General features: G+C 37.7%; 1 protein-coding gene and 1 pseudogene across 1 annotated transcript; one reads left to right on the forward strand and one right to left on the reverse strand.

The window, feature by feature from the left end:
• The first annotated feature begins 584 nt into the window (after nt 1-584).
• Nucleotides 585-4645, forward strand: LOC108370054 (ataxin-1-like; annotated as a pseudogene).
• Nucleotides 4646-6339: 1694 nt separating this feature from the next.
• LOC108370052 (uncharacterized) lies at nt 6340-7598 on the reverse strand. The gene is made up of 2 exons (XM_017625288.1): nt 7263-7598; nt 6340-7185 (listed from the first exon to the last, which is right to left on the reverse strand). The coding sequence occupies exons 1-2, from the start codon at nt 7528-7530 to the stop codon at nt 6932-6934; spliced, it is 522 nt and encodes a 173-aa protein (XP_017480777.1). The 5' UTR covers nt 7531-7598; the 3' UTR covers nt 6340-6931.
• Nucleotides 7599-10829: the final 3231 nt, after the last annotated feature.

Raw genomic sequence — 10829 nt, forward strand, 5'->3', positions numbered from 1 at the left:
GTTTGAATTCTTTGAATTGTGTGCTTCTTCTTTCGGAGATTTGGATACCAATTTTGTCTGGCGGTGTTTTTTTATTTTATTTTGCATTTAATTTAGAATTCGAATTGAATTTTTGTTTAGTCGTTAAATGCTACATTTAAGAATTTTTTTGGCTTTTGTGATGCTAAACCAAAGCAATAAAAAAACATGAAATTTAAAGAGAATTGTGTATTTAATATGTTCAAAAGAAACCACGAATTCAGTCTTCAAAATTACAAATTGATAATTTGTTTTCTGTTTTTTTCTCATCTTTCTAAATTTTTTAGTTAATCCATTGAGGTCATTATTATTCATGCGTCAATTCTGTGAACTGATTTATGCGCATGGAATGATTTAAAGCGCCTTGAGCTGCACAATCAACAAAAAAGTGGAGGACGGTGCGCGCCAGTCAAGTCGCCTGAGGCGCTCAGTAAAACAGTAACCAAACGCGCAGCGGCTTGTCGCAGTTAGCGCTGCGTTGTTTATACACATATGTATGTACGTAGCTGGCTGTTTCACAAGCGTGCGCAAAATATTTGTCATTATCATTAACGCCAGAGTATTAAATGTTATCGGCTGTTGAAAATTTTGGCCCGTTGGTCGGACCGGCTGTCGCACTCTCGCACCATCCCCATGCCGTGACGCATCACCTGCAAGCCCAACACCATCAGCATCCCGCTCAGTGTGGCTATGCGCTGGACATAGTTTCCGGTAGTTGTGCCGATGCGACGGTGCGCTTTTCGCCAACGACGACGTCAGCAGCTGTTGCCGGCGGCGGCGGCGCCACCATTATCACCACCCAAGCACCACTCACACACACGCAGTTAACCCAATTGAATGCATTACAAGCGCTCAAGTTACAACAACAAATTCAACAACAGTACGAGCAGCATTTGAGTACGTTTCTCAACGCCTCCTCACAGTCTTCCCCAATAGCTGGGCTGACGGTGCTGCCGCACCGCCCCCAACCTCAGGTAGCAGCGCTTAGTGAAGCGAACGCCTCATTGACGCATAAGCAACAGCAACAAACACACAACACAGCAGCAGCAGCAGCACTACCACTTACAACAACAACAGCATCATCAGCAACAACAAATAAGAGAACAACAGTCACTCAGCGTTAATTTGACGCGCTGCTCAAACGCGCCTAAATATATGAATTCGCCGCACGATACCTCAGCAATGATGCCGCTAGCGGAGTTCACCCCACCACCAAAGCCAAAAAGCATGAGCTACACACACGCACGCTTGAAAATGGCCAATCTGGTCCCATGAATCCTGGTCACAAATGCGAGTAATGCCTATGCGGAGCAATACAAGTTACCAACCGTTAGCGGCTAACAACAACAGCAGCAATCAGCGCAACCGCATCCATCGACAACAGTCGACCCGTCATCCTCCTCCTCCTCTGTGGATGTGGAGAATGATGAGAGCATGTCACCGGTCAGTAATAGTTCCGCGCAAGTCGGTCGCAAAGCTTTAGATCACACTGCCTTAATCGCCAGCGGCGGCGGCACAGCCACCAAACAGCCCGCCTACAGTGAAACCAGCGCATCCTCAGCGGCTGCGGCCGTGGTAGCCGCTTACCAATACAACTATTCTCAACTCTACGGCGCTGGTCGTTCAGCTGGTCTCTACAATGCACCCGTATTTTTGCAACGCACAATCCGCACGTCTCACAACACATAGTGCAGCAGCATCCAAGTGCCGTACATGACGCCACACATGTGACCACCTGGCTACCTCGGCGCGCTGAGCACGCACTCACCAACGGTTTCGCCAGGCGAGGGTGGTGTCTACCCGGCCGAATACTTGAAAGCGCTACAAAACGCGGTGGCCGCTGGTGTATTTCAAGCGCCGCCACCCCATACAACGCCCGTCTTCCAGACCTCGCCGCTAGCCAATAGCAATTCAAGTGCGTCGGCCGGTATAGCTAAATCGCGATTACGCAGCCCCGCTGCTACAGGACAATTGGAGCACAGGCGCCGGTCCCCTCGCCGCCGCCGCCGTCGAGAGGCGAGCAGCGAACAGCGACAACGACACAGCTCTCGACGGGCACTTATTTGTATGAGAAGGCGAAAAGGACGCCACCCGATATGCCGTCGGATACAGAGAAATTCTTCAAAATACCCAGCGGCAAAGAAGGATCCTGAAGCATCGCATACTACGCGGCCAACGGGCGTTGACAAGAGCGCGACGACGATGACAATGGTGACCACAACGGAGGCTGCGAAGCCACCTGTTATGCGGTGAGTGGTCTTGGTTTTGTTTTTGGGAGAATTCTACTTCGAAATTAAATAGTATTAGTTTGGAGTTTTAATGACTTTTCCCATTTTAGCACACACAATTCGACATCAAGTTTCAAGAAGGGTTCATATATTGAGCTCGCGAATGGCTCGCTACGTCGTGTGGAGGATATGCGCACCGAAGACTTTATACAATGCGCCGAACGCAGTCCCCACCATCAGTTAATCGAGTCCACTGTTGTTAAAATCAGCAATAACCAAGCGGCGAATACCGTTATCATAGCATTTAGTTACGATCGGAATCAATCGAAGGTAAGATTTTTTCTTTTCGAGTGAGCAAAATATTTTATCCGAGACCCATGAAAAGCAAATGACGGCGAATAAAAGAGAATAAATAGGCGGGTAGTGAGGACCCAGGAGACTAGGTATTCACAAAAATCCATTTACCTTTCGAGCCGCGTAAAACTATGGATCTCCCAATTGTGCAATAAAAACAAGAAGCACAACTTTCTTCCATGAACATAAAATAATCGATATTTTTTGAAGTGAAATTTTTTAATCGATTTCGGAGTTGTTTGCGTTAACCCTTAAGTGGTATCTTAAATAAGATATACTGGGGATGTGGAGAGGCAAAGACAACGATATAGACAAAGACAAAGATAATGTAAAGTACAGGGATAACGACAGAGATAAAGAATAAAACAAAATCAAAGACGCAGTAAAGTAAAAGGCAGCAACAAAGACAAAGACTAAAAAACAACAACAAAATAGAGGCAAAGATTAAGATTGAGAATAAGGAGTAGATTAAGATGAAGGTGAAGATAAAGATACGATTAATTATCGAAATAAGAAAAAATTTAAAAACCAGAAATATGATTAAAAAAAACTAAAAACTGAAAACTGCCAAAATCATCGAACTAATTTAAATTATATATTTTAAATCCCGCCTTCGTGCGCTAACCTCTTCAGTATACATATTTTGTATATATTGCATTAATTAATGCATTACTCTCTTGTCTTTCAGGTCGACATGGATATCGCTACCGATCATCCGTTCTTTGTTTACGGCCAAGGCTGGGCATCCTGCAATCCTGAGTTAACCTTAAAGGCTTACGGCCTGAAATGTCAACGCTTGCAAGTCGGCGACATTTGCATTTCACTCACCAAACGCGAACCACCGAATATTAATATAAAAAACCACAACAGCACTAATAACAATAACAATAATAATAATAACAACAATAACAACAATAATAGCACTAATAGTAATAAGCATACATATTTACATGACGCAACGCATGTAACGCATGTCACAACAAACGAAACACACGGCTTAGAACGCGATCTCCAACCACTCATACTCAGCGACAATATTTATGCTACGCATTTGAAAGGCGCCACCGTATGTCCACCCACCGCACAATATCCGCCACCCATGCTACGCAGCCCTCTAGGCACAATGCATTTTATGCCACCACATCTTTTAACCAATGCACCGCCACATTCGGGATATGCGCCTGCGGACGGATATGCGCGCTTTACCTTTCACGCGCCACACACACAACCGGCACCCACCTTGCATGCTGGGGCGCGCGCGCAACACAGTGACGCGACGTCGGCAACAACGCCATCAGCACCGCCTCAATCGGCTAACACAAGGCAAGATGAGCGCGAACAGTCGTCGGCGGCGGTGGCGGCGGCGGCGGCAGCAGCGTCCGCACGCAAACGTCGTTGGTCGGCGCCAGAGAGTTTCTCCAATAGTGAGGATGAGGATGACGAACGGACGGACGGTTATAAACCACCATTGCGACAAAAGTCTGCGCCAACAGCAGCGGTAAGCTGTAATTATAAGCCTTATCTACCGACGCAAATGTCGAGCGCTGCGGCGGCGACGGCTGGTCAATTTAACTGTGATTTTTCAACAAACTACAAATAGCAAAAGATCTCAATGTCGGCGTGGATATTTGTCAAGGCTAGGGTGTAGTGGGCGGGAGGATGAAGATGAGGATGAGGATGTGGCATCAAAGCGGCGCTTAATATTTCAGGTCTCATTCAATGATCACACATACTTATGTATGTATGTATGTATGTACATTATTTAATGTTTAAGGCACTTGCATGTGTGTGTTAATGCTTCAAGCCGTGTTTGTTGAAAGTGTGTGTTGCCAATTTGTCAAAGGATTTTGTTCTACTTAGGAAATTACTAAGCATTTTTAATATCAAAAACGAGTTAATTGCTTTGTTTATATCAATTTGAACATTGGAAATTTAGAAAAGCGACCTTCAATGCGGCATACAGCAGGAACCGAAAATTACCGTTAAATATCAAGATTTTTATTTTTATATCAATGAAAAATCGTAATTTTTTTATTTTTATGTTTTTAAGCAAGAATAATCGTTAAATTTGCGTTTATAATTTTGCGGCCAATTTAAACGTTTTTTTTTCGTGAACGTTATTTTGGATTTTAATTTTTGTCAATTATTTTTAATTGTTATAATGGAGACTGGGTTTTTATGGCCGATTCAAATATTTTATGACCGAAAAAAATAAATATAAAAAAATAACGATGAAATTTAATTGGAAAAATAAAAGTCTAATTTTAGCAATTAAATTATGATTTTTATTATAAAGATCATTACCGTTATGGTCCCCGTTTTAAATGGATTTTAGAAATTTAAAAATTTGTTTATAGTTTGAGTTTGAGCACTAATCTAAAACATCTACAAGTGCTTACATACATATACTTTCACACACATACTCGTCTATATGTACATTAAACCACGTCCAACAAAAAAAAGTTCTGCAATGTGACCGCAATCAGACTCCCATAAAAAATGAAAATGAGTTATTCTCTTTCGAGATCAATATAATTTTTAGGATTTACAAAAAAGGCTCGAAACTATACGAATACATTGAGTACATGCTTTAAATTCCGAAATTATTCTTTTTTAATCGCTTGCCCTGTTTTGGTCAATTCTAGTAATTTCAAAAAAAAATAAAAAATGGCATGTAAGTAATCTGAGCCTGTATACCACTTAATGGCATACATTCCTACAGCTTCGGACGTTTTAATTGATCCTAGAAAATTATACTGACCTCAAAAGAGTATAACTATTTTCCTTATGTGTTATTCCTATGGGAAAAATAAACGCTCTATGCGCATCTTTACTGTACCAAATATGTACTAAAATCTGAGTCAGATTGCGGTCGTATTGCGGGATTTTATTTATTTTTTTTTGACATAGTACAACATACATACATACATTGATATTTAGAAATGAAAACGCAAGCATGAAAATGTAAAAATTTTATTGAGTTGCCCTCCCCTGTCAAGTGTTTCGTTAATTTTAAGCAAATGATTGTGAAAATTAGTATACATACATGCATGTATGTACTATATAATTAGCTTGAAATCACAATATGAAACTAAATATGTATGTACATATGTATGTAGTATAAGTAAATATTCCAGGCCATATATACAATATCTGTGTATATATGTAATACCATGTCAGACTGTAAATTTGAAATTATAGCCATATGTAAATTTAATCTATTTACTATAGTCATAAATATGTAAATTAGACCGTATTAGAAAAAAGTTTGCCTTTTACCCCTGAGTCTAAAGTATTTTTGCAAGCAAATTTGGAAAACAAATTCTTATGCGAACTTCCGGCTTTTCCAATTTTTGTTTTAAATTTTTCGTTACATTTTCGGCATTTACAGTCAGATCTTAAAGTATGATATACCGATGTTTTTGTCGCGAGAACAAATATTTTTTTTTTGTTTCAAAGTTCATTGTCCGAAAGAACCTCGTGCTAGTGCTTACCCAGTTTTCAATACTTATCACCCTAACATACCACCCTAATGTCTTTAAATTAAAGCTCACCAAAAATCGTTCAACATTTGCTAAGGAAGTATTTTGATAATTCCAACAGAACTTAAAAAAAAAACATATTGCAAAAAAAAAGTTTTTTTTTCGAAATTGCCTTGCAAAAATACTTTACGATATAAGGTGGTACGGTCTAATGGCATACATACATATGTAAATATATGTACATATGTGTGTATAATATATGAATATAAGTAAAAACCTTTAAATATGTACATTTAATGTAATTAGTGTATTGTAAATAATTAAAGAAAAACATGTATAAGTAGTCCTGCGACAGCCACTGCAATAAATACTAAGTTTTAAAATGATATGCACAGCTTTGAATTTATGAAAACCGGGAAAAAATGAGGTTGAAAAACGACGGCAATAACCTACATATATTTATTGGTTATGTATTTTTTTATGAACATTCAAAAGCTTGGTCCTTAAAAATAAAAATATCATGGTGAACTCCTTTGTTTTGTTCTGCGTACAAAATAAACACTTCCACGAAAATTTTAAAATATATTTTAATAGCAAAATATCGCCAAAATTTTTACTTTGCCCAGCTATAAATCAGCGATTTCTTAAATTAATATGAATAAGTTTGAGTAATATGCCGAACTTATCAGGTTATAATTAAAATGTTTGTCGAGTTTTTTCATTTAAAAAAAATTTAAATGTTTGTAAATCCTGTTGGCGACCCCTAAAAATTCGTAAAAGAAATCTTAACTTTTGAGCACCACCCTAATTTCCATGCATTCCTTGCCCTGTCATTTGCATACTCTTAATTTATTTCCCATAAATATATGAATAAAAATCAAAGTAATAAGTTTTCACCGCTTCCACTGCCACCGCAATGTGTGTCGAACCAATGCCACCAGATGTCACATAAGCACGTCCGTTATCATTACTTTGGTACACATTGATTTGAACATATGTAACAACTGCACCCGTACCACTGCTAGGATAACGCGTTTTGGCAGTCAAGGTAGTAGGAACATTGAAGTCATTTGTGCTCGAGTCACTCGATACGAGGCGATCACCTGGCAATCACGAAATACATACATATTCCTATTCAATTCATTTATGCATTTTGACAAACAAACACACACACACCCACCTGGAGCTCTTGCGGTACCCAAAGTATAAGTGATTTGAGCTTTGCCTTGTGATTGCATTTCACGACCTTCAACCCGAGTCCTTGTTGCAGTCATCTCTATAGCGTCCGGATTTTCGTTAAGTATTTTATTCATTTCTTCGGGCGTAACTATTTGCAAAAGCACATTTTTTCCATTCTTCAAATGCGGCTGACGGATTTCGTTGGCAGTGGCGCCCAACAAAAGAAGCGTGGTGACCAAAGGTCCAATCAAAGCAACGCGGCTTTTCATTCTACTTGTATTTGCTGTTCTGGCACCTAATTGTCTTGTATTCACACGGTTTTTATATCTACAAAAAACTGAGCGCACAATGTAGGATGAAGAAGCTTATATAGCGACCAGAAAGGTGGCGCTTAAAAAATCATTGTCAGTCGAAGTTATCTTTCACTGTTCTTATCACACTACTACAGTTAATTTTAATTTCTTTAACGCCCAAATATGTACATATGTATATACATAGGTACATATACATATTTGTCGTTTTGCTGCGCCTCATACTAAAACTTAATTAAAATTATAGAAAAGCCTCATGTGGTAGTTTAATTGATATGTGTATCCTCCGTAATGATTTACGCATTTGGTGGGTGATAAACTGCTTTCATCTTCAATACAGTTATACATTTCTATGCGGCTGATAAAACAAAAAGGGAAATTATCATTTCTTTATTGATGATGTGCGCAAAACGGTCAGTATGGTTTTTTATTTTATTTTCCCCTCGCCTTATTTTGACCAATAGATTACTTCGGGGTTTATGGCTTCCTGTGTCTGCAATTTATTGTGTGTATGTATGCTTATCTAATTAAATATATGAATGAATTCATACGTTTGCATATGCTAATAAATTAAAAGAAATTCACTTGAGATTACAGATTTATGTATGTATGTTTATTATAAAAGCTCTGATCCAGTACTCCATGAACTTACAGGATCTCACACGAACTTGCAGGAAGTTGCACGTAAAATGTTCCCGTACTCCAAAATCTTGTAAATGAGAGCGACTTTTGGAGAGTTGTATAGAGAATGAAGTTGCAAGATTTTACCCGAACTTTATCTTCCGGTAAAATGGGTTTTTTGTTCCCGTACTTTTTGTTGTTACTCACTTTTTACTCTCACTTCAGAGAGTAATTTTGCTGTTTGACAGTTTTACAGGATTTTTCACGAAAAGTATTGGATCAGAGCTAAATTCATACATATTTAGTAGCTACTATTTTAACAAAAATTCAATTTGTATTTCATTTTGTCCGCGCTAAGCGTAACAATTTTCAATCGACTTCCTCTACATTTCACCCTGTGGTTTGTGCCTTTGATAGATTGTATGCGAGATTTGCTGGTTTAAAGAGTGAAATACACCACACAAGCGGCTTGTCAAAACATACTTCAAACCTACTTTTCCCATTACGCCATTCAGTATGCAAACATGACTCGTTCAAGCAAAGAATTTTACTTTTCTTCCAGTTCACAATGTAAAAAATTTTGGTAGGTTTCTTCCATTTTTCTCTCTTACGTCTTCACATCAACATGGCGCCCAGAAAATCAAAAAATTAACAGCGAAATTCAACACACAAGCGCCTTCACAAATCCAGCTATATATCGCTTTGCTGCTAGTCATTTGTGTTGTGTATGACGGTATTTGAACGAAAATTTGAGGGATGTTTGAATGGCCGTTTGAGGGAAATTTGAACCAAAATCAAAATATTTTTATCCTCTGGCCGCCATGATGACGTTTGATCAAACCGCTTGCGTTGTGTACTGCAGTGCGGTTCATAAATAATCAGAAAAATCTCCACATGAAGGTAAATAAAACTAAATAAAACTCCATATAAAAATACGACACAGTGAAGATATCTGGTAGCACTTGAAGATCTATTTTTTTTTTGGATAGTTGGCAACAAGTTTTTAGATTTTGTCATCAACTTTCTGCTGCACATGCGAAAATAGGACAGCTAGAATTCTGTTGTCAATTATGGATAGGGAAAAATGAAACGTCGAACTGAGCAGACTGTATACTTTGAGGTTTTTGGTGGTTGGCATTGGTAAGTGACAACAAAATTTTCGAGTTTTGTCATCAATTTACTTTGCAAGATACTGATTTTTATGAATATGTTTTTTACTTGATTTTTCCTGTCAAAATTCGCGCTCAAACTCGGCTTTGTGCAGCTCAAACTCGACGTTATGAATTTTCACAAGATACAAAGTATGGATAGATATTTGTTAAAGTAAAAAGGTAATTAATTTTGGTTTCGTAAACTAACATTATAGAAACATCATCATGATCATCTAATAGCGAGGATGAATGCATAGATCCCGAGAGAGTTTTTTGTCAAATAAATTTGAACAAAACCAAAATTCGTAATAAAGCTTACCTAGTATCCAGCTCTCAAGAAAAGCAAAAACTCCATACAAAATGACATACAAGAAGTGACAAAGAAATTTTCTTGTGTCAAATTTCCTCAGGGCAGTTTTCTAAAGTTTTTTGTGAAAAAATAGCACAAGGCAACCCATGCTTTCAACAGAAATATATATATGAGAGTGAGGCAACAGGCTGTGAAATATCAGATGTCAAAATTCCTTGGCCACATCCACGAAATAATGGCAACTCTTTTCTTGACTGCAAACCATCATCTTAAGTGGTATTCTTTATAAAATGTATTATTTAATTTTTTTTTTTTAAAATGTGTTATGGTTTTGTATAACAAATAAAATTTTAATAAAAATATCTTCAATAAAGATATTCCGAGAGAAATTTGAATGTTCAAAATTCTTCCTCTTCTTATAATTTTTTGACAAGATAAAACCATTTACCTTAAATAAGACATTGCATCTGAAATATAAATAGAAATACATTTACAAATCATTGCAATTGGTCCTACTAAACTTTGTATCCCAAATTTTCTTTCAACATTTAATATCTAATAACAAGTTTCGTTTCAAAAGCTTTTTTTTTAATCAAAAATACCCAAATTAAACTTATTTTCTTACAAGGAGATGGAAACTCTATCGATCAGCTGATGAAATCAGTGTTGGGACTCGCGCGTTCGTGGTATTTTAAATTAATAATATTTCATTTGTATACGCTTTCAATAAATTTATTTCCTCTTAAGCTCAACTAAAGCTTCATAAGAGCAAGTCTTTTTCCCTTTTTTGTGTATTTTCCAATAGTTTCCAAGGATTTCAAAAACAATTCTTCTACGCACTTGTTTATTTCTACTGACTATGGCAACACTACGCAAAATTGCATTTGTTGTTTCCGTCGCTTTATCTTGCACATTTGTGTAATTTTCCGTGAAATAAATTTGTGCAAAACAATTAATATCTGTTATTTTAACAATAAAATATACTTCTAAACGGATGAGTGATGATCGTAGAATCCAGGATGTTCGTTTGGGAGGTAAATACTAAATTGATTGAATATGTTTTAATTGTGTACATGTGCTGAATTTTCATCGTTTCCTCCCTCGCTCTTTTTGCTATCCACCCGCCTGGGGATAAGGTTCGATCAACAACGTGCGGACTTATTCCCAACATAATA

Source organism: Rhagoletis zephyria, unplaced genomic scaffold (genome assembly GCF_001687245.7).
Source record: "Rhagoletis zephyria isolate East Lansing unplaced genomic scaffold, Rhagoletis_zephyria_1.1 Rzeph_scaffold_03983, whole genome shotgun sequence".
Classification (NCBI taxonomy): domain Eukaryota; kingdom Metazoa; phylum Arthropoda; class Insecta; order Diptera; family Tephritidae; genus Rhagoletis; species Rhagoletis zephyria.

Bases quoted from the DNA above. Each gene is read 5' to 3' on its own strand.
- LOC108370052 (XM_017625288.1), bottom strand. From the start codon at position 7,530: ATGAAAAGCCGCGTTGCTTTGATTGGACCTTTGGTCACCACGCTTCTT. The intron at 7,186-7,262 runs GTGGGTGTGTGT...CGTGATTGCCAG, and splicing joins GGGTACCGCAAGAGCTCCAG to GTGATCGCCTCGTATCGAGT.